The following is a 25,172-nucleotide window of genomic DNA, read 5'->3' as shown; positions in this document are numbered from 1 at the left end:
TGCTGGACATTATAAAGTGAATCATCATTCAACGCATCAACTGGACGTGGTCGTCATAACGTTTGGATTCTGCACGTTTTGCCGTGGACATATATCGTGGACTTTACCCCAGATTTATAACGTGGATTATTGCAACCAGTGCCTCTGGATTTACGTTGGAGGAATCATTCATCTGTGCATCGAACATCGCGTCTGGACACTTCAAGGACTGTGATTTAAGATTTAGCCATAATGCATGTAAGTGATTCCATTACCGATTTGTAATTGTTTTATTGATCATTATTGTACTGATGTGAAAACCGATTACGAGTCTGTACCCACAATATCACTGTTAATAAACCGCCTGAACATTAGTTGATTGTTTCTTTTGTGCGATCATTCTCAGAGTGATTTTGGTCGTAACATTACCTAAAAACTTAGCAACTGTTTGACCTCGGGGCAAAATATTTCAGAATCCTCCATCAGACACTTGGGGAAACATTTGGTGCGAGTTTAAAGAAGATTAAAGGGGGTCGGGTTAACAGCATTGGTTGATTTGACGTGGATTGGACCCATACATGTATTATGTAGTTCTGATACTTGATCTTACATTGCAGTTAGTGAGAGAAGGTAAGAGGTAGAGAGCAGAGGAAAGGCTGTAGACATAGTGATAGGCGGAAGGATACAGATTGAGAGAACAGATGAAGAGATCAGTAAAAGGAGAGTAGGCACTTCTGCTAAGACTGAGGAATGGCTAGGAATAAGACAAACTAACTGACTGTATCAAGTTGGGCTCATTATCGGTACATTTGTAGATGCACAAGAGACCTTTTTCGTCAGTATTGCTTAAAGCTCTAGTTTACCTTTGGGAGCAGTGATTTGAAAAATGTTCAAGATATCGCCTTTCATACATATGTGTCGGTCTGTTGTATCACAAAACACTCTCCCATATAAAATATTTGCAATACAGCCTAGAATATAATGAGATGTTCATATTTTTCTTAATAAACCGTAACTGTAGACGGTTTAGTCTGGAAACATGTTTATTATAACTATTGTTCACATTTTGTACATTTAACAATACTTAACATCGAGTTTACTGATTCAAATTTCCACAGTGGTTGTTTCTATCCCTAACTCACATTTCATAACTATTTTAAAGCACTAATGCTGGGTGCTTGTTTTATCTGCAAATGGTTAATCATGCCCTTAATGTGTTGCCATGACAACAGCAAATTTTCATAAAAATCACACAAAATGTAGATCAAAATACTCTCAGTTCTGAAGCAATTCAGCTGAAATTTAGCACATTAATGTTATGTGCAGTTGTGGAAGACACCTCTTTCTTGAATGTGAAGAAATCTGTTGCCATGGCAACAACAGTTTTTATACAATTCATACAAAAATTTGTGGATTGACCTAGCTCCCTCAGTTTTTTAACAATTGACCCCAAATTCCGCATGTGTGATTGCTATCATAGGTAATTGTACGAAACACCTTTTTTGTCAGGATCACATAATACGTTGCCATGGCAACTGCAAATTTTCATGAAAATCTTACAGAATATTGTGGATGAAACTACTCTCATTTTTTGAGAAGTTGACCCAAATTTGGCATATGTGACCGCTATCAAAAGTAGATGTGCAAGACACCTATTTGTTAGTATCGCATAATGCGTTGCCATGGCTATGGCAAATTTTTATTAAAATCTTACAAAATGTTGTAGATCAAACTACTCTGTTTTAAAGAGATTCAGTTGAAATTCAGCATACATGTATATGATCAGTGTAATGTGGAGCAGTGCATGACATCTTTTTTGTGTGTGGGACAGCAGTTTTATATAGAAATTACCAATCATACAAAAGATATGTGGATTGATTTACATACCAACTTCCTTATAGTTTTTGAGTATTTGACTTGAATTTTGGCACATGTGACCGCTATGAAATGTAGTTGTGCGAAAGTCATCTTTTGTTAATGTTGAACATTGTGTTACCATGGTAACAGCATTTTAAAGGAAAATCATAGAAGTAACAGCTTATTATCTAATTCAGTTCTCCCAAGTGTCTGACGGAAGATTCTGAAATATTTTGCCCCAAGGTCAAACGGTTGCTAAGATACGGTCTCCCTCAGCAACCAACGTGTGGTTGAACAACCAAGTTTGAATAAAATTTGCTATTTTTGATTGACTGCTGCAGCCAAGCTAGATGAGTTACATTGCTCATTTTCTGTAAATTGGAAGAACTTTATGATCTTAGCATGCACAATATATTATGGCGCGGATCTGACCATCTGTTATTGTGCCCAAAAATGGTGTTAAGTGCAAAGTTAATGTTTTTGGGTGCATATTTGGAAGCTGATAACTTCAAAATTCAATTAGCTTAGAATCCAATATTATGCATTAATAAAGACTCTCACTTGCTCTACAGACCTACCAAAAAACAGCCAAAAAGTACACGTTTTCTTGGGGGCGCCCTCAAAGTTGGATTTTTTCAAAAAGTTGCCAAGTTCAAGGTCACAAATCACCGCTCGTCCCAACGAGGAGCGACACCAATTTTTGTGTATTGATCAGTGTAATGTGTAGCAGTGCATGACATCTTTTTCGTGTGTGGGACAAAATATGTTGCCATGGCAACAGCAGTTTTTATATAGAAATTACCAAACAGAAAAAAAAATATGTGGATTGGCATACAAATAAAAGCTTATTTAACTAATTCAGTTTTTGAGCACTTGACTTGAGAAATGGCACATGTGACTAACATAATTTTTAAGTGAGCAAAACACATCTTTATTCAATGTTGAACAATGCATTGCCATGGTAACAACTTTTTTTTTTTTTTTTGAGCCAACTCCCTCAATTTAGGGTGAAGGTATTAATCACATTGAGTGATAGTTCTAGTTATGCCTCTGCCACGAAGTGTTGCTGGAGGCTTAATATGTTTTTGGGTTGTCCATCCGTCCGTAATCACTTTTGTGGACAGTGTAACTAAAAATCTGTTTGAGGTATCCTACAGAACTTGGCATATGTTTGAGGTATCCTACAGAACTTGGCATATGTATGAGTGGACCAAGTTGTGCCAATCAATGTCTGGGTGCACATGCTCAAGGTCAAATGCTCAAAATTTCACTATTTCCCCTGTATCTATGCAATGCATGAAGGTATTTTCTTGGAACTGACATTGTAGTGTATACACGTACCAAAGGGGTATTACTAAATGAAGAATCAAATAAAGAAAAATTGTGGGCCATGGGAAGAAAGGTCAAAGGTCAAGTGAAAATGCTACAATTTCATATACTTTTTTCTCCATATCTCAGAAATGGTTCAAGGTACAGTATCTTCTTACAATGTACAACTTGGAACATACGAGGTGTGTCAGAAAAGTTTCAGACTAGTGTCATAAAAGATTTATTTCAAACCCAAACTTCAAACCAAGAGATTTCTCATTCAAAGTAATCTATCTGGAGTATGTATCTGTGATCTTAGCTCTCTGCAGTCATCAGCTGTTTTTCTACATAATTCTACATATCCACAGTTTCAGGTCGTTCAGCAATGAGCACAGAGTAACAAACAAACTTAAGTTTCTGGTACGGTTGGGGAAAACTCTGATAGAGGTACTGAGATTGCTGCAGCAAGTGTATGGAGATGAGACAATGTCACACACACATGTTTTTGAGTGGTGCATGAGGTTTTAATTTTAAAAGAAGAATGAGAGGATGTGGAAGATGGCCCCAGGAGCAGAAGACCCTCAGTGACTAGGACTGAAGTAATGACTGGTAATGACTCTCCCTAGCAAGTCTGGTTTGGTTTCAAGGCGCTCAATGATGTCCTGGCAAATTTGCATGTGTTGATTCTTCTGGTCATCACTCGGGAGTTTGGGCACCATCTTTGCGCAGATTTTTCGCATGTCCAGATCTTCAGGGGGAATCTTCCAGACGCTGTCTGATTCATGGTGAGCTCATTTGCCATCATTCGAACAGTCAGCTGACGATCACCATGCACCATCTGCCTGACGCACTCAATTGTGACCTCAGTCCTGGTCATTGAGGGCCTTCTGCTCGTTGGATCATCATCCATATCCTCTCGTCCTTCTTTAAACCTCTTGCACTACTCTAAAACGGTGTGTGTGAGTGACATCATTTCATCTCTGTAAACTTGCTGCAGCAGTTTTCCCCAACTGTACCAAAAACTTCAATTTTTTTCGTTGCTCTGTTGTCATTGCTGAACGACCTGAAACAGAGGATGTGTATATAAAATTATGTAGAAAAAAGCTGATGGCTGCAAAGAGCTAAGATCACAGTTACATACTCCAGATAGATTACTCTGAAGGTGAAACCTCTTGGTTTGTAGCTTGGGTTTGAAATAAATCTTTTATGACACTAGTCCTGGAACTTTTCTGACACACCTCCTACGTCTACATGAACTGCCTGACAGTGATTTTCTTGGCACTTTATGGGTCATGGGTCAAAGGTCAAGGTCAATTGCTCAAAATTTTATCATTACTCCCATATCTATGCAGTGGCTGAAGGTATTTTCTTTAAACTTAGTGTATAATGTATTACAAGATACAGATTCTCTGGAAAAGTTTTTGGCCATTGGTTCAAAGGACAGAAGGACAAAGGACAAAATGCTAAATTTCATTTTTTTTTTCTCCATATCTTGAAAGTGGCTCAAGGTATCATCACGAAACTTAGCAAGTACATTGCATGCATGTACTGCTTGGCAGTGACTCTCTTGGGAATTTTTGGGTCATACGGTCAAAGGTCAGGTTAAAATGCTAAAATTCTACTTTGATTTTATGCTGAATTACTTTTTTTTCCATACCTTGGAGATTACTCAGTGCATAAACTTTATAGAAGGGTCAAATGTCAAGTGAAAACCCTGAAATCCTCAAGTAGCCATCCATCCAAATTAAACCTTTTCAAGGAAAGTAAACACACAACACATTTGTGACAAACATGTTTTAATTTCTTGCCAACTCTCAAGCGGGTCTTGGAAAGAAACAGAATGGGTTGACGAAACTTAATTACCTCCGCCAAGGGGGGGGGGGGGGTGGTTATGTTTTCGTTACCGTTTGTTTGTTTGTCCGTGTGCAAAATAACTCAAAAAGTAGTTAACAGATTTTGATGAAACTTACAGGAAAGGTTCAGAATAACAAGTAATGAATGATTAAAATTTGGTAGTGATATGAGAATTTTTTGGGAATTTATGAAGGATTTTTGATATTTTGACAAGTAGGGTCAATGAACTTGTGAGTTCAAGCTGTACATTTTTGAGGTTTTCAAATGCGCACTAAAGTGCGTCCTCTAGTTTCTGCTAGGGCGAGGCGCATGCCGCACAGCTGAAGCTTTATGACGTAACAAAGGCTTCTATATTGGGAAATCGGGCGATTTTTTAGCATGTATACCTATGGGTGGAAATCACTGATCTCTATGGAAGAGCCCAAAGAGCTTTTCCCCAGTGGTGGAGAGGAGAAGAATCTTTTTGGGAAGAGCAAGATCATCGGTGGAAAGTAACTGCTTGGCGGAGGTCTGCGCTCTCAGAGTGCTTTTCTAGTTTCAAAATTTGATAATAACGGCTCAGCGAAGTCAACCATTGTTAGACTGATACTCAAATGCAGTGGACACCTATACTGTACTGGGCCTGGTGCTTGGTGCATTGCGATTGGGTAAAACTTGTGTGTGATTGTAAGTGTGTGTACAAATTGTGAGTGTTAATGTCATTCATTGCCAGTCAATGAACTCAAACCAATGCGAGTCCAGTCATGTCGACGTCTGTGCATGTGACCTACACGTAACATGGCAAGAGGATGAGAAGAGCACATGTACGCTGTACAGTGTATCAATGTTGCGTGAACATGTCATGTCATCAACTGGTCTGCATTCAGAATTCTTTGATAATTTGCTCAATGAACGATCATCTGTACCGTACCCTGATTTACTGAAAAGTTTTCTGTCCATGTTCTTGCATTGACTTGGAGGTAGTGAATGACTGAATGCATGTTATTTTGATGAAAATTAGATGTGAATATATATTGATTATGTTGGGACTGATATCCCTTGTAAAAAAATACCATGGTTTGACTATGAGGCATAACCATGGTTTTACATTGGATCCATCCATGGTTTAACCATAGTGCAATATGGTTTGATTATGGTCAAACCATGGTGCACTAGTGTTTAACCATAGCTTAACAATAGTTAAACAATGGTGCACTATGGTTAAACCATGGTAACTACGGTTAAACCATAGGTTTAGCATGGGTTAACCATGGTAACCATGGTTTAAAGGTGGTAAATTGGAACGCACTTACCATGACATTACTGTGGTATTACCATGGTCACTACTGTGGTTCTACAGTACCAAAACTATGGTTAAGAAAAAGTAAAACCATGATTAAGGAAGTGTAAAACCATGGTTAGGAAATGGTGAAACTACGGTTAGGAAAAGATGAAACCATGGCAAACTCATGGTTTAACCATAGTGCAATATGGTTTAGTTATGGTCAAACCATGGTGCACTAGTATTAAACCATATTTTAACCATAGTTGAACAATGGTGCACTATGGTTAAACCATGGTAACCATGGTTAAACCATAGGTTTAGCATGGGTTAACCATGGTAACCATGGTTTAAAGGTGGTAAATTGGAACGCACTTACCATGACATTACTGTGGTATTACCATGGTCACAACTGTGTTTCTACCGAGCCAAAACCATGGTTAAGAAAAAGTGAAACCATGGTAAAGGAAGTGTAAAACCATGGTTAGGAAATGGTGAAACTACGGTTAGGAAAAGATGAAACCATGATAAACTCATGGTTTAACCATAGTGCAATATGGTTTAATTATGGTCAAACCATGGTGCACTAGTGTTAAACCATATTGTAACCAATGGTACACTATTGTTAAACCATGGTTAAACCATAGGTTTAGCATGGGTTAACCATGGTAACCATGGTTTAAAGGTGGTAAATTGGAATGCACTTACCATGACATTACTGTGGTTTTACCATGGTCACTACTGTGTTTCTACCGTGCCCAAACCATGGTTACGAAAAAGGGAAACCATGGGTTAAGGAAGTGTAAAACCATGGTTAGGTAAAGGTGAAAGTTTGGTTAGGAAAAGATGAAACCATGGTTTTACAGCTGCCAAACCACAGCATTACAACCCAAATCACGATACAACCATGATCCATTGTACATAGTAAACCCACTATTTAACCACAGTGCAATATCGTAGAAAAATGTATTTTTAACTACAGTTGTATTTCACAAGTACTTTGAGAAACCATGGGGAAAATTGGTTGGAGAAATATATTTTTCCACAATTGCTTTGCTATTTGATGAATAATGATCAATAAATAGCACAATAGAGTCTTCACATAAAGTGATGAAATAAAAATATTTTCAGTAAATTACCTGGAGCAGAATGATAATTCTTACAATTCCTATACATATGTATTATGATACAGTACATTTGTAAACATGTATATGAACCTGGACTCTGAAACAGGAGAAAACCAATTCTCTATTATTTTCCTTCTAGCTATAGTCTAAAAAATATGTATTTAAAAACTGACTTCCATGTGTGTGTTGGTGGATGGGTGCAGATTGTAAGTGTTAATTGATTCACTGTTTAATAAAAGAAGCTGTATGTAGCAACGAGTAGGTTGATGCTCTTACCAGCATTGACTCTCACACAGCCAAAGCTCTCCCCAAAACATACATGTATATCGAATACACTATGGCCAAATTGAGGAAACCAAAAAGTCCCAATTTTTATGGCCTAGTCATGTGTATTCCTCTGAACATGCAGAAGTCAAACATTGCCCAATTTGATGCGCTTTTTCAGTCAAAACTGACTGACTGGAGTTGACTGTACTGTCATTAGCATTTAAAGGCACATAGACCCGGTGGTTTGCTTGCGTACACGGCGCACGGCACAGGCTTCCTTGAGAGACCTATGCTATCGACTCCTCTTTATCGTTAGCGCTTACGCTTTGACCCATTTTCATGAGTCCGAAGAAGTCCAATCCACTGCTGATGATGACAGCTTTAATATTTTTTTCTCTGAAGTCAAACAAAGAAGCATGCACCCTGGCATTCAAATTCTACGGACTGTCTGACACGCAGAGAAGACAATGAAGGCAACATTACCTAGCAACACCTACGCGCTTTACTGTTGACGACAGCTCAATTTCGGCAGTCTTGGTATCAATGCTAATGGTGATCGGCACTCTCATCCAAAAGCGCTGCAGCAACTACCGGGTCTAGGCACCTTTAAAATAAGAAAGTACACAAGGGTAGAAACAGTCAATAATGATTATACATTCAAAAGTTATTTTTCAGCAGCTGGGTGTGAGAAGTCAAAGTATCATACAAATATCACATTATTTCCAGTTGCAAAACTGTAGGTTTATGTAAACAAATCAATGAAGACAATGTACTCTTACTGAACCTCAGTCAACAAATAAGACATAAGAATGCACATTTGCTCACTTTGCTGTTACAATTGAAAAGTAGCTTTTTATTGCTTCATGAGCAGCATCTTGACTGTACATAGGTATGGCTTATTGCCAGTCACATGATTTAAAACTATAACAATATCACCTGCAAAGAATTAGTTGGATAATTAAATACAGTGTACATACATTAGTGCATGTTTGATGTACATGATCATTTGTAGCTTTGTATAGATAATGCAAATTTGGACTTAAGTGACACCAGGAGCACTGGACAACAGAACAAAACAGCATCCAAAAAAAAAAATTATCTAGCAACCAACAGTCCTGACATGAGAGCATACGTGCACACTTCACATGTTTTGAAAACTGTCCTTGTACTTCTACTGTCCAAGACTATCCAGCAGTAAGCTTTGGTGCAACTTCTGGATGAGGCTTCGCAGGAACTAGGTCTTGATATAGCTTGGTTAGTGTGCCCTTTGTCGTTGTGGAGCCTCGAGATGTCCTTCTTTTGCAACAGTGAGCCGTGAGAATTTTCTTGGGGAAGATCACTCCTGCAACGAACTGAGAATTTATTCATTACGCTATTATTTTTTTTAATAATAATAATAACATGTAGTACGTGTTAAACTCTACTTCAAATACTCAACACACAAAATTCTTGCACAGAATAGCTTCCTTGCAAAAAACATAAAAAGAATGGGATTAGATTGATGTGGTACACCTAGCCATCATTTCATCACTCTAATGTGCTGGCGAGATACTGTTTAAAATACAGTATACTTTCACAATCATTTTAACCCCTAAGTGCCACATACAGGTGAAGCCATTACGTTCAACATTCCATATCATGTATTGTGCACAAATTGCCTAGAGTAATTTGATGTTTTTCAAAAATTGATCACATTCTATTTTAAGCAGGTTGCCAATATTTTAGGATGCTGCATAGCATGCTGCTGGTATTTGAGGATGTTGCACAAGAATTTGATTATGTTGCAGTGTAATGCTCAAATTCCTCATGAACCACACTAATAATGGGTTGAAAAAAAGAAAGAAACAAAAAAAGGAAGAAAGAGGAGTATCTTACCCTTGATGACATGGAAAAGCGGGAGAAAGTATGACATCAGTAGATAGACTTCTCTGCACCAGAATTCAGGCAGGAGGATGCCATACACGTATTGACGTAAATCAGCACTGCATGTACTTGTACCCATGAAAGGAACTAGCTAGGGGACAGCCTGATCGATGGTCATGGGTGGACTTCAAGTCTTCTATGGAGAAACCTTCTTGTGTCAGCCACTGGCACAATCAATCATTGATTCTGATGAGGAAAAAAAAAATAACACAACATAACGATAATAGTGATGATTGAGAGAAGTGGTAATAGGCAGAAAAATCACACAGGAAAATGATGTAACATACAAAATACAGCATTGGATGATTTAAAGTTTGGTGCTTGTGCTAGCTCCCAAATGACTGCTGGAATAAAAGACTCCCAAATATTCTACAATGTTGCATAGCATGCTCCTGGTTTTTGAGGATGTTGCACAAGAATTTGGGTATGTTACAGCGATATGCTCAAATTCCTAATGAACCATACTGGGTTGAAATAAAGAAACAAAGAAAAAGGAATACCTTCTCCTTGATGACAGGGTCAAACGGGAAAAAACATGACATCAGATGATCCACTTCTTTGCACCAGAATTCAGCCAGGAGGATGCCATGTACACATATTGATGTAAATCAGCGCTGCATGTGCATCATGTACTTGTACCCATGAAAGGAGCAAGCTAGTGGACAGCACGATCAATGGTCATGGATGGACCTCAAGTCTTCTATGGACTGCAAGTCTTCTATGGAAACACCTTCTCACATCAGCCACCTGCACAGTCAATCTTTGATTCTGATGAGAAAAAAAACAAACACACCACATAACAACAATACACCTATTAATGATTGAGAGAAGAAAAATAAGGTTAGCCAGAAAAATCACACAACAATCCGTTAGGTGAATGATATACTGGTATAACATACAAATTACAAAATACAGCATCCTTTGCCATTGGGCGATTTCAAGATCAGTGCTAGTGCTAGCTCCCAAATGACTGACTTAAACTGAGCTCCAACACCGACGGTCAGATTAACTAAGCTATACTGATCAAAGTTATTGATCCCCAGCAATAGGTGTTGGAATCGCAGCATCGCAAGGTCCATGAGAATCGCATGACGAAAAGTGATGGCGCATGATTACACTTGAATATTAAAAGATGCAGGACTGCTTAGTTTTCAGACACAAAGTGAGGAAGACAGACTAAAATGCCCCATATTTCAACCATTCTTCAAAACACAACTAACTTTTAGTTAATTTTATGCTTCCAGGCTCAGATTTATGAAGCCACATGGTTGTGTAGGGCCTACGTTTCGTGGCGTGGGTGACCATTGCATTAGCATAAAATGTACATGCTACAGGCCTAACTCTTACACTACGAAATGGCGGAGCTAGGTTCAGCAGACGACATTCTTTGATTTCAACACCAAGCCCAGCACTTGACCGAAAGATTGGTCTGTATCTCGTCGACGGGGATATGTTCCACAGAGCAGAGACTGCATCTGGCTTTACGGATCCCCTCCTATAGACATAGTCCGGAGGTAGAGAGCCATAAGTAACGTCAAAAAAAAAAAAAAAATAAAAGACTCCTCCTCCGGACAGACGAATCTTTCACAAGTTTGCCCAGCACCAGCAACCAGAAATTTATGACATATTTTTGAGGTCATCCTACCAGCACCTACGGACTTCAAGTTCACTTCAGTTTTATCGCCAGTGCCAGTGGCTGCCAGTGCTAAAGTTAGTGCTGAGACACAATCAAAGAGTATAGAAGCTAAGAGGGCGTACTCTCGCGACTTCGCACGCAAATGGGTGTAGTACGCCATGGAGTGGGAGCCCAACATGGAGCCCAATGGCAGCCATTTTAGTAATAATACCGCAAGCTTCTTAAACACGTGAGCCTATGGAGCAAACCCTACCTTCCTTTCATTTTCTTCATTTTAAGGTAGCAAACAGCAGTAGAATTGCGTTTCAGACCTCAAAATATCACAAAAAGTATATTTTCTGTCGATATGTAAAAAAAAATTTGAAGTAATGTAATTACTTTTTTATCTATAGTCCCTCAGCAAGTTTGTGTTTGAGCTGACAAACGCCACCTATCTCTTTCTCTCTCCCTCCCGAAACATAGTTTGGTCTACCTACTTCTCAGCTCAAACTTTGTGGGCCTGCAGATTGCGATTGGAAAGTAAATGACATTTTTTTCAAATACATTTCATGGTTAGACAGGAATGATACTTCTTTACGACAAAACAAGATTCTAAGTACATACATCGGTACATATCTTCCCCTGTATGCCCCCTAAAGTAAAAAGGGGAAAAATGAAAGGGAGACAGAAATACGAGGGCCCAGTGATACGGCACTGATCATCATGATCGCGTAATATACAGTACGCCCTCTAATCAATCTATCGGTCTGTTGCTTTCAATGGCGGAATGGCGTCCGTATTTCACCCATGAGCGTACTAGTTCGCAGGAGTAAGCCCTCGTGTCTTAGCGTAGCTTCTACTGATACTCTTGATTCACTGGAGCAGTTACCACTAGAAGTCCTAGCAGAAAATAGTGTTGTTGATGTAGCTTGCACCGAACCTGATATCACCACCCAATATGAGGTAGGCCTATGCCTACTAGGGATTACGCCTAACTGTTAACGGTTAACAAGTTAGAACTACCGACTACATGACTACCGTCTTACTAGCCCGACCAGACGCTGTTAGAGTATGCTGTGCTGTGCGAATAAACATAGCCTGTCGGCCAGTGTCGCTGCTACACTGTCTACAGCGACTGAGTTGTGTATAGAATACCGTATACCGTCTTGTAGAATTTACGTGACACAGTAACACTAACAGGTCAGTACTAACAGTAGCTGAGTTAGAACAACTCATTCCAAACTCTTGAGCTCTCATGTCATACTCTCACACTCACTGACTCAGTCACACTCTCAGATACAGAACAGTCTAACTGGTTATCCCCATCAGCTCACAATATTGATACGATCATGCGAAATTTGCACAGCAGGGCCGCTGCCGGCCCCGGGTCGGTCGGGACAATTCAATGCAAATCTCGCTGGTAATTATTTTAGCTAAGATTAGGTCTACTAATAATGTATTAAAAGTTACGTTGACCAACCTTCCTCAAAGAATCCCAAAGGAGAAGTTCCTCTTTTTCTTAGGGGCCGTTTGCTAGCCATTTCTCAAAATATCAGATGGTTCGTATGTCGAGATATTTGACTCTGGTCAGAGATCATCATCACGAACGAGCGTTTGAAATGAATTGAACAGCGAATCGTATACCGTAACCGTGTGTGTGTTTTTTGAGCGGTCGCGGTCGACGTCGCGGACTAGTAACACCGAACTTTTCGGTGACTCGTAACGGTTCAGCAGTACATACATGTAAGGTTCAATCAGCGACAACAACAACAACACGCACATGACCTCTTACGTTACATTGTTATCAAGAAAACTTGTAATCATTAATTTTTTGGTTTTAGATAAAAAATATATGTTTAAAACTTTTTTTATTGCAAATTAAATTTTTGTTTTATGTGTCAATATTTTTTTGTGCTCCGTATATTTTCAAATATATTTTTTGTTGTGATCTTTGGTACGAACGAGCCTCATATCAACAACGCGGATCTCCCATTCATCACGCCGATTGCATTCATATAGTTTTCTATTGTTGTGTGTACATGTCAAAGCTACGGGGAACGAACGGGCGGCAATGGGTTACTACCTTTTTTATTTTTTCACGAGTATGTAATCTCATTTAAGGTTTTTTACGTGCTTTATTCCGTAGTGAATGGATGTTGCATTTTAGGAATGCTGTAAATCAACCAAGTGAAGCAGCTTTTTGTTTGCAGTGGTAAGACTACTGTTTGTTTACATAATCCTGTTGAAGCCAAACGGGTGGTTGCGTTAGATGAATGTCCTTCATGACTTGCATTGGCATTGCAGCCATGAAAGTATGAATTTTCATATTGATTTTTGTGATAGACATCATTCAATAATCATAGTGCATGTGGTTTAAACTTTGGTAAAACAAAAAGTTAACCATGGTTTAATAACCACTGTTCTTATGCTATCATACAAGGTTTCATGGTTAGAAATTCTAGAATATGGTTTTTCTGCACTACATCTGATCAGCATGAAACCACGGTTGAAACCATTGTTAAAATAACTTTTTCAACCGTGGGTAAACAAAAGTTAAACCACGGTTTTATAACCACTGTTCTTATGAGCTATCATACAACCATGGTGAAAATCATGGCTTTTTAACCGCCTCTTCACTATCATGAAACCACGGTTCGTAGAACCAATCAATGTTTCATAACCATCCTTTGCACATCACACTATGATAAAACCATGGTTCAAATCCTGGTGTAGCTATGACCATCGTTTTCCTTGCTAAAATGGAATTTTAACGATTGTTTAAAACCGTTGTTTTCACACTTTCGTTAAACCACTGTTAAAGTCATGGTTATATAACCATCATTTTTTTTAACTGATAAAACCATGGTTAATATCATGGTTAATAGCCATCGTTTTCGACCATTTTATAACTATCGTTTTTACACTATCATAAAATCATGATGTAATCATGTATGGTTTCATAACGATGGTTTTCAACCTTAGTAGAACGAGAGTTACACCATGGTTTCCTAAACATTGTTTTTATACTATTGTGAAACCATGGTTACAACCATTGTTATATTATTATGTTATTTTCACCAAAGTAGAACGATAGTTTTGTTGTGGTTTTCCCGCCATTTTTTTTTTTAATTTCTTAAAACTGTGGTATAACGATGATTTTTTAACCATGGTTTTAAAACACTTTCATTAAACCACTGTTAGAGCCATGGTTATATAACCATTTTTTAACTGATAAAACCATGGTTAATATCATGGTTAATACCCATCATTTTTAACCTTTGTAAAACGAAATTTTAACCATGGTATTATAACTAGTGTTTTTATGCTATCATAATACCATGGTTAAAATCATGGTTTTGTTACTATCTTTTTTATACTATCATAAAACCATGATGAAATCATGGTTTTATAACGATGGTTTTCAACCTTAGTAGAACGAGAGTTACACCATGGTTTCCTAACCATTGTTTTTATACTATTGTGAAACCATGGTTACAACCATTGTTATATTATGTTATTTTTACCAAAGTAGAACGATGGTTTTGTCGTGGTTTTCTCGCCATTTTTTTTTAATTTCTTAAAACTGTGGTATAACGATGATTTTTTAACCATGGTTTTATCAAAACACTTTCATTAAACCACTGTTAGAGCCATGGTTATATAACCATCATTTTTTAACTATGATAAAACCAAGGTTAATAGCCATCGTTTTCAACCTTTGTAAAACGAAAGTTTAACCATGGTATTATAACTAGTGTTTTTGTGCTATCATAATACCATGGTTAAAATCATGGTTTTATTACTATATTTTTTACACTATCATAAAACCATGCTGAAATCATGGTTTAATAACGATGTTTTTCAACCTTGGTAGAACGAGAGTTACACCATGGTTTCCTAACCATTGTTTTCATACTATTGTGAAACCATGGTTACAACCATTGTTATATTATTATGCAGGGCTCGACACTAACGGTGGCCCGGTGGCCCAGGGCCACCAAAATTGAAAGTCGGGCCACCAAATTTCCCAAAAGGGCAAATTTGGTGGCCCGCCTCGGGCCACCAAAATGTTTTGAAAAGTACGTCAATTAATTTGTAACTTTTTGCGCCGGAAATTAGCAGTTATATTTGTTTAAAGGATGGATGAAAAGGACTGAATGAATGCCTGAGAGTGAGTGTTGCGAGTTTGTTGAGGTTTATTTATGAGTAGATGTATGTCCAACTTCCAATTCTTACTATGACTGGATAAAACTTAAATATTTGACTCATTAAAAAAAAACAGGACTTTTAATGTTTTTTTTTATTGTTTTTTTTTTCGAGGCCACCAAATTTTTCTCTCGGGCCACCAAAAATTTGAAATTGAGGATTTTGGTGGCCCCATCGGGCCACCAAACAAAAAAGTTAGTGTTGAGCTCTGTTATGTTATTTTTACCAAAGTAGAATGATGGTTTTGTCGTGGTTTTCTCACCATTGTTTTTTTAATTTCTTAAAACTGTGGTATAACAATGATTTTTTTCACCATGGTTTTAAAACCTTCGTAAAATGAAAGTTTTATCATGTTATCAGAACTATGGTATTTTAACAATGGTATTACCACACTTCCGCCACACATTTACCATGGATAGAATTAAAAATCATGGACTACCATAGATCCATTGTAAAACCGTCCATAACCATGGTTATACCATGGTTACTGTTTTAAAACCATGGTTTTTTTTTTTATAAGGGATGTAGTTCATGTGAGTTTGTGTAGACATTTTGTTTGAGTTTGAAAACCACCTTTTCACCATAATTATCAGATTAAAAATATATATCACACCAAGATCACATCCAGATAGTAGTGAGATCCAGAGAAAGGGAGGCCGGATAGGAGAGGTCGGACTGTGTACTGAGGTGCATCCATACAAATGTGGCATCCTCCAGCATCCCTTGTCATCATTTGTCATGCCTGTTGATACGTTCCCAAGATGACAAAAGCCTGCAGTACACATAGATCAGCATTATACCACTTTATTTCACAAGGCTTCCTTTCTTGCACTCTCTCTCCCTCAACAGAAAAAAAAAATAGAATGGATTATGTAAAAACAGGGAAAAAAAATCATGACATTGTGATTTATAATGTAATTCCAGTATAAATATCAACATTTTCATAGTTAAAAGTGTGTCATCATCACCTTGAATTGTGAGTATAATTACAATTTTTTTCTATTGTGTAAGAACCATCGTGCTACATGCTGCTGCTGAAAAGTTGGTATGTGTGACCCACATGTATGGTCATATTATAGAGGAATTTCCCTACTGTTAAAATGTCTAAAATGAAGGCAAGAAATGCATTCATGAATAAAATGCCGAAGGTGGGCACATGTATATCTAACATTTTCTATGTTGTCTCTTTGATACTTAGGCTGTTCCCCTTCCCAAGGCAACTTACAACCTGGCAGCATCTGTCCCAGACACCATCATCCAGGGAGGTAAACTGAGCGACCTACAGCTGGAAGGAATTATGTATGCAGTAAGTTTCCAGTCATGGGCTAATTTACCTCAATCCCATTTATAGACATTCCTGGAGGATGCTATTACTGTTAAATTCAATGAGAATTGGATAAAGTACTGTACGAGCTGAAATTTTCGCGGTGGTTTTATTTTCGCGAATTTCGTGAATCGCCTTTGAACTGCGAAAATAACAACGCGCGAATAACTAAGTTCAGTTAGACCCTCGCAACCGCGAAATTAACAACACGCGATAATGTCCGCGAAGTAGCAATTCGTGAAAATATCTGTACGCGAAAATTTCAGCTCGTACAGTATTTGGTGTCTATAAGCACTTTGGTTCTCATCAATGAATTGTTGATTAAATTTATCAACTTCCTGTTTAATAAATGTGTAAGAATCACATGTATTATTTTCTTTTTTTTTTTTTTTGCTTTACAAACTGCTGCAGTTTGAACAAAAAAAGAAAGAAACAAAACATTATTGCACATTTCACTTATTTCTCAGGATGTATAAAATTCCATACTAACACCATTCTGATTCACCTGAAGTTTCTTCACATACCATGTATCTTTGAAATCTTTGAAGGTTTCGAATATGGAACATTGGGTGAGAAAAGGCTTGACGGTGTACCACATATTCTTTCTTGGGTGTGTATGTACATGTAGCCCTGAAAAAAGCCTTCCCACTCCTGAAGTTTCAGCAAGCATGTTCTTGTCATTTTCAAGAGAATTATTTAAATAAAACAACTGGAAATGAACTCACTTGTAGTGATATTTCCCAGTTATCAATTGGCTACTTCAGGCAAATTAAGCTTCCATTGATGAAACAGCCATTATGTAGGTCGAGATTGTGCAGAGCCAGGGCACATTGAAAGCTGAAAGACGGCTCGCAATCCTGTGAATGGCCCTGTCCCACATGTGTGATAGCATGCATAGTGTACTTAAACAGATATTTGTTTAACACCAAGGATATGATCATCTTGGACAGAGAATCCAAATGGTGTGAAAAGGGCATTACAGAAGCCATCAGGGAACAAGTTGGAGAGACCCACACTCAACAAGAAAGGAGGCCTTCACTTCAATTTGGGACACGCGTTGGACCAGGCCATCGGCAGGATTCCAAGCTGTCTAACAGGCAAATCGATACACTGTAATTGGTGAAACATCAATACAAGAGCTATTTCAATCGCTTTTCATCCAGCGTTCAGCATCCCACATTTGTTGTGCGTTGTCCGTCTTGCATAAACGATTTACCTTTTCATCTTCCACAAATTTTCACCAAACTTGGCAGGTAGCATCCCTAGGAGAATAGAATCTTAATTTTCTCAAATGGGTGCCCTACCCTACCTAGGGGCCCCAGGGGGCCCCAGGGGGCCCAAACCCCCCAAAATTAAAGAATCTTAAAAAATCTTCTTCTCTAGAACCAGAAGTAATAGAGCTAAGTTAATACTATGAGTTAGTACATTCATGACTGTTCTTACAAGTTTGTTCATTGTAGATCCAGTGGTGCCCCCCTCCCCATCATTGGTGGGGGGGGGGGGGGGATCCAAATACGAACCAAATTGTACATTTTCATTTTCTTCTTGAAAACAACATAATGGAATTTCACCAAACTTGGCAAGTAGCATTCCTAGGGGTATAGGATCTCAATGTGTTTGAATGGGCACCATGCTCCCCTTTAGGGCCCCAGGGGGTCCAAACCCCAAATTAAGGAATATTCAGTAATATTCTTCTCTAGTATCAGAGGTGATAGAGCTTGAAGTCTTTAATTTCCCAAAATGCTTAGTCCAACTTTCTAAGTAGAGTGTACATGGCAGGTATTTTTACCAGTGTGATGGAATGTATGCAAATAGATACCATGCCCCCAGCTCTCAAAGCTGCCCCCCGCCCAAGTTTTCAATGCTCTCTGGTTAGAGTCTGCAAGAATGCATGGAAGGTGAATGTGCAATATTCAGGTGAGCGCATGACCTCCCGGGTCTTTTATTGTTGGTTTTGTGATGCACGGTCACATATTGCCTCCATCGTGGTGCCTGACTTTTCCTCTAAGCTTCACTTCATCAATTTAAAGGGACTGTACAGTATTGGTTGAGGTGGGGATTCATGTTTTGAACATTCTTAAGTGAGATAATGAGAAACCTCCTATGAAATATGCAAGAGCATGTAATTTTAAGAAGGATTCAATGTTTATTTAATGAAAATTGGTTTCGAAATGGCTGAGATAGCCAAAAAGTAATAATAATAAAAGGCAACAGGCCACGCCTTTTATTACTAGGACCTCTTTGTTTCACCTTGTTTTTGGAAATCTCAGCCATTTCAAAACTGATTTTCATCAAATAAACTTTTGATACCTGTTAGAATTGCATGCTCTTTGACATCTCATAGAGTGGTTTCTGAATATCTCGCAAAATGTTAAAAGCTAAATCCTCACCTCACCCAGAACTGTACACACCCTTTAACCAGGGTTTTATCCCGCCAATCATCCATGACCTCCCAAGTGTCTTTACTAATTATACCCCCACCCACACATAGTGTGTATGGGGGTATATTGTCGCTCATGTGACAAGACCTTGTATCTGCATTTTTATCAAAAATGGGTTTTTTTCATAATTCTGTACTTGATTGCCAAAGGCACAATCTGATACACCCGTGGAATGCATATATATGCCTTAGTTTAAAAAAAAACAATCTAAAACAAAACCTCGTAAGTTGAACCCCCTTTAAAGTTGCACTGACAAAACCTCGTAACTTCAGATATAAGGTTTTTCTGCTTTATGGACTTGACAGTCTGTACCCACAATACCTCGTATCTCAACACCAACTTTAGAACTGCGTGCTGTAACTGTGTTGGCAATACCTTGTATCTCATTTGCGAAGTTTAAATCACTGAGTTAAGAGACTCTACTCGTGCCTTCTAAAACAAGCTGAAAAACACAACTTCTAGCTAGCTAAAAGAAAAAGTTCGTCATTCCAAAGGTTTGTTAATTCGAAAATGAACCAATGTACGTAATTCCAAAGGTTTGTTAGTACGTATTTGTTAGTACGCACCTCTCTTCCTTTTTTTGATTAACGAACCTTTGGATTAACGAAGTTTATTTCATTTTTTTTTAGAATTAACAAACCTTCAGAAAAACGGACATTCGGAATAATGGCACACAGTGTTCGGATTAATGAACCCTATTTCATTTGCGGATGAACAAACATCTATGTACGAGGAATTTGTGTGTTTAAAATAGCGAACGTTCAGAATAGCGAATCTTATTTCATTTTATCTTCAGAATAAAGAACACATCTCAGTTCTCTTGCTGAGAATAAAGGTATAGATATGGCATGATATTCACACTCTGTATTCTTTTCCAATTGTTGCCCTAATTGATTTTTAGTATCAAAGTGTACTGCACAAATTTAGAGAAACAACAATAAACATCTAAATCCATTGGCGGTCTCATGCATCCCTTCACTTTGGTCGACATCATACACCTCATGCCATAACCTTGATTATGTCATTGACGATCTTCAGAGGTAATACGTACTGTTTGCCAATTTTCAACTGCTCTTAGTAAGATTGCATCTTTAAATTTTGTGATGTTATGCTTAAGGTCAATCAACTTGGATCGGTTTGGAAATTAAAATTTGAAATTCGAACCACATCATTTATATATTTTCACGAAATCCTTCATTTCCTTTTTAATTACGTTTAGATCACAGTTTAATATACTGTTACCATGGCAACACATTATTCAACAATGACGAAAGATTAAGTTTGCACATCTTCGTACTATAGTGGTCACATGTGCCAAATTTCAAGCCAGATGCTCAAAGACTGAGGGACACGTGTGTGTTACGTAGGTCTACAAAGGCACAACGGACATTATATGCGCTCAGCCATATTGTGCCCATTCGCTGAGAGAGGGCTCACTTCAACATTCATATAAAAATACTTTGATTCGAGCTCCGTTTGAAACTACTCAGTAACTCGTTTTCCTTGAAAATATAGAATTAAGCAATTAAAAATACAGTGAAGTGACCATTATTGGAAAGAAGGAATACAGAGAAGGGCACTGTTCTTTCAAGTTTGACAATTTTGATGGTAAAATAGAAACAAGCAACCAGCAAACAACAGCAAAAAAAAAAAGAAGAAAAAAGAATAGCAATCACAAAGTCAAGAATTTGAGCAACCATTGTTATTCGCAGCAGAATGCGATTTAAGTTCTGACCTGTACACATGATTTCGCTCATGTTCTGTCAAGCTTATCTGATTGTATGAAGAAGAAAGTGCTGCGGATCATATTTGATTCTTGAACACGACATATTCTAAAAATAATACAACGAATGAGATATGAAACTTGTCACACTGAAGACGAGTTAGGTGATACGCTTGTGGTCATCAGATGTCGGTCATCCGTGATCGACAAAGAAAAGAATGTGATATAACACCTTGAAGTTATAATGAGATACTTAGTTGAACTTTTTTTGGCCTACATTATTCAGATCACATTTGTTTTTCTGTCACACAAACTAAGTGGAAATTCTGTGCGTGTGCGAGTGCTTAATCGTGTCGATTTACGGGCTTTTTGAGTACGTACAGTGCATTAACTTAGACCCCGTTTACAGTGCGGGGCTGGGCCAAGGCGCGGCCGAGCCGCGGCTAAGCCCAACCTCAATTGCGAGGCCGAGCCCTGCAATTTTGTCCGTTTACACCTTTCAATATTTTGTCGTAGTGGCGCTCTACTTGTAAACAAACCCAATTTGGTATTGTCTGGTTTTCAGACCCTTTGCCAACTGAATTCCGTGGCGACGAAGTCGCCCTTCGGGCAAAGGCCTTTGCTGAAGGAGAAAATCCTTTGCAGGACAAAACCACCGTAAACTATACTAGTTTTGAAGTGGTTAATATCCTGAATAGCGAAATAGTGCAGGCGAGGGTTTGGAAGCCAGACTAAAATTGGCCGCGCATTTGGCCCAGTTTGCGTGTACACTGAGAGAAAGGCCGGGCTCGGCCGCGGCTGAAGGAGAAAATCCTTTGCAGGACAAAACCACCTTAAACTATACTAGTTTTGAAGTGGTTAATATCCTGAATAGTGAAATAGTGCAGGCGAAGGTTTGGACGCCAGACTAAAATTTGCCGCGCATTTGGCCCAGTTTGCGTTTACACTTAGAAAAAAGGCCAGGCTCGGCCGCGGCACGAGCCGCGGCCGAGACCACCTTCAGAGCGTGGCCTAATGTGAGGCCAATTTTGGCCTCGCAATCGGCCTTTTGCGCGTTTACACCGAAATGAAGGTGGGCTCGGCCGAGCCTCGCACTGTATACGGGGTCCAAGTGATCCTCGACACGAACAAATGAAACATAACAATTAAGTGTTTTAGTAACCATCCTGGCTTCAACAGTGGCCTTTTAAAACATAACCTTTGACCCTTATTTACATGACCAATATGACTCCCTCTAATCTTGTTATCATAATTGATATGATCAGTTCAGAGAGCTCTTACAGCTATATACAAGCCTGTGAGATTTACCAGCAGTAAAACCAATGAAGCCTCCGATACAAAACAAAGGAATATAGAGCAAGTGTGTCTGTTTACATTAGAATGTGATCTATACCTGGACGAAAGTGATACCTCAATTAAAGAGAAAAGGGCAAAAGAAAAACTTGCCAAATGTACGGCTCAAGCGAAAGAGACAGCGCCTTTAACCATGTAACTATAGGTCTCCTCCAACCAAGGGTACACTTTGAACGTAAGCTTATACGTGAATGATAATTCATGACGATCTCACATGATCGACACACATTCAGAGGGGACAGTTAGAAGTGGAAGGAGTGCTTAATCGTGTCATTAATTCCTAATCAATGACACCCCTACTATAGGCATATCATAATTTCTCATCTAAAATCAATGGCCTATAGGACTCATGCACCATTACTTGTATAGTGCATAAACTTTGCTTTTTAAGCTTTAAGTGAAACGTGTCATAGCATAATTCTGTAATTCCATCAGCAGTGATTAACATAATAAAGAAGAAAGATATATCACATTGAACGCTTAGAACCCAACCGGGGCGGGTATCATAACATGATACTCGGTTCTTTACTGCCCAGATGCCAACATCACCCATCACCCATGGCTACGCATAGAGAAACAGCCATGGCGAAAATAAAACTTTGCTTTCTCATAGGCAGAATGACACAGAACCCCGTCAAATACACTATAATTGGCAGGGAGGGACATGAAAAAGTTCATTACTAATACTAAACAGCGTACGCATTCCATTCATGTGGCACGAGATACCTCTATAGCAGGGCTGCACACTGGCGCCGGTCCGACGGTCAAAGACCGGTAAAAGTCACTGTCGGACCGGTAACTTTTCAGGAAATCCACAAGTTACCGGTCCGACATGACCAGTAAAAAACCAGCATTGGCAGGGTTAGTAGAATGAAAAAGAGCAGCCCCGATCAGGGAGAAACAGAATGCAAGATATCACACTGTTCAACAAGTTTTACGCAAGTTTTCGTTTATGTCTACCGGTGCAATTTGTACAGTAAACATACCATATTATTTTTGAGCACTAGCAGTCGACCAGTTATTCGCGCTCGCTTGCACATTGGCGCTGCTCACGCACTGCCATGCCATGCAATACATGCAAAGCATGTTGATGTAACTGTTGAAATGCAGGTAATTCCCCAATCCCGTTTTGATTGTTCGTTTGCTTGCGATCGGCGGTCATGATAAGAAGCATTGATAGAAGCGCACGCATTTCTGGGTCATTTTACTCATGATTTTTTAACCCAAGATCGATCCGATCCCGGCTTCGCAGCAGCGTGGCAGTTGACATGTTAGAACTGATTTACTTGTGCCGATTTTTAGAAAAACTAAAAACATATTCGATATTCAGCGATACAGTTAATGGATCTGATTGCGTTCATTTTCATTTTACACAGTCATTTCACAAATGAATATTTTCATTCGTTCAGAATGGTCTCATAATGAAGATAGGCGCAAAAAGGATCACGAAATCGGCCCTTCCGTGTACTTTTTAAGAACGTATGCACAAAATGTGAAGAGATAATACTAGGGAGAAAAAAAAAATCATAAAATCATCGCAGTCCCGCTTACATATTTGAGGTAGAAATCGTCCCAAAAAGGATCATGAATTCGGCGGCGTCGTACACCTTTCAAAAGCTCATGTACGAAATGCGAAGAGATTATAGAGGAAAAAAAAATAAAGGACACATTATTGGTGCGTGCATCATAAAAGATTACAGCCGAATAACAATTCATGAAATCAAAGCAATCCCGTTGAAATTTGAGGAAATAGTATAGGTGCAAAAAGGATCCTGAATTCAGTCCTGCATGCTGTGTTGGTTATCAAGAATGCATGCACAAATGCGACGAGATTATCAGGAGAAAAATAAAAAAACACATTTTTACCCTTCTGGTGCGTGCATTACAAAAGATTACATCCGAAGTAATTCATGAAAATCGCCACAATCCCGCTGATATTTGAGGTAGAAATAGGCGCAAAAAGGATCGTGAATTTTATTCGGCCATCGTGTCGTATAGGCCTACCTTTTAAAAACGCATGTATGAAATGGGAAGAGATTAGCGGGAGAAAAATAAAGGACACATTTTCACCCCCTTTTGGCGCTTGCATCATATAGATTACAGCCGAATAGTAATTCATGAAATTATCGCAATCCCGTTGGAATTTGAGTAAACCATAATCGGCGCAAAAAGAATCTCGAATTCGGCCCTGCATGCAGTATATAATTTTGAAAACGCATGCAGAAATGCGAAGAGATTACCGGGAGAAAAATAAAGAACGCATTTTCAACCCTTCTGGTGCGTGTATCACAAAAGATTACAGCCGAAATAATTAATGAAATTTCGCAATCCCGCTGATATTTGATGCAGAAATAGGCGCTAAAAGGATCGTGAATTCGGTCGTGTCGTATAGGCCTACCTTTTAAGAACGCAGGTACGAAATGCGAAGAGATTATTGGGAGAAAAATACAGGACACATTTTCAACCCCTTTTGACGAGTGCATCATAAAAATTACAGCCGAATGATAATTCATAAAATCATCGCAATCCCGTTGAAGTTTGAGGAAACAATAGGTGCAAAAAATCATGATTTTTGGCCGTGTCGTATATATTTTAAGAACGCGTTCACGAAATGCGAAGAATTTAACGGGGAAAAAATAAAGGACACATTTTCAACCCCTTTTGGCGCGTGTATTATAAAAGATTACAGCCGAAGTAATTCATGAAATCATTGCAATCCCGCTGATATTTGAGGTAGAAATAGGCGCAAAAAGGATCGTAAATTCGGCCGTGTCATATACCTTTCAAGAACGCATGTACGGAAATGCGAAGAGATTAATGGGGAGAAAAATAGAGAACGCATTTTCAACCATTCTAGCTGGTGCGTGCATCACAAAAGATTAAATCCGAAGTAATTAATGAAATTGCCACAATTCCGCTAATATTTGAGGTAGA

At 38.6% G+C, this 25,172-nt stretch overlaps 1 protein-coding gene across 1 annotated transcript in view; it reads left to right on the top strand.

Annotated features, from left to right (window-relative positions):
- Nucleotides 1-25,172, top strand: part of LOC140244701 (uncharacterized) — a 245,979-nt gene that overhangs the window by 44,384 nt on the left and 176,423 nt on the right. The window contains exon 3 of the mRNA XM_072324317.1: nt 16,596-16,703. Within this exon, the coding sequence (XP_072180418.1) occupies nt 16,596-16,703 (108 nt within the window). The remainder of the gene's footprint in view (nt 1-16,595; nt 16,704-25,172) is intronic.

The sequence above is a fragment of the Diadema setosum genome, chromosome 21 (genome assembly GCF_964275005.1).
Source record: "Diadema setosum chromosome 21, eeDiaSeto1, whole genome shotgun sequence".
NCBI lineage: Eukaryota > Metazoa > Echinodermata > Echinoidea > Diadematoida > Diadematidae > Diadema > Diadema setosum.
Note: the sequence above shows the minus strand (reverse complement) of the source record. Positions and strands in the feature narration are given on the sequence as shown.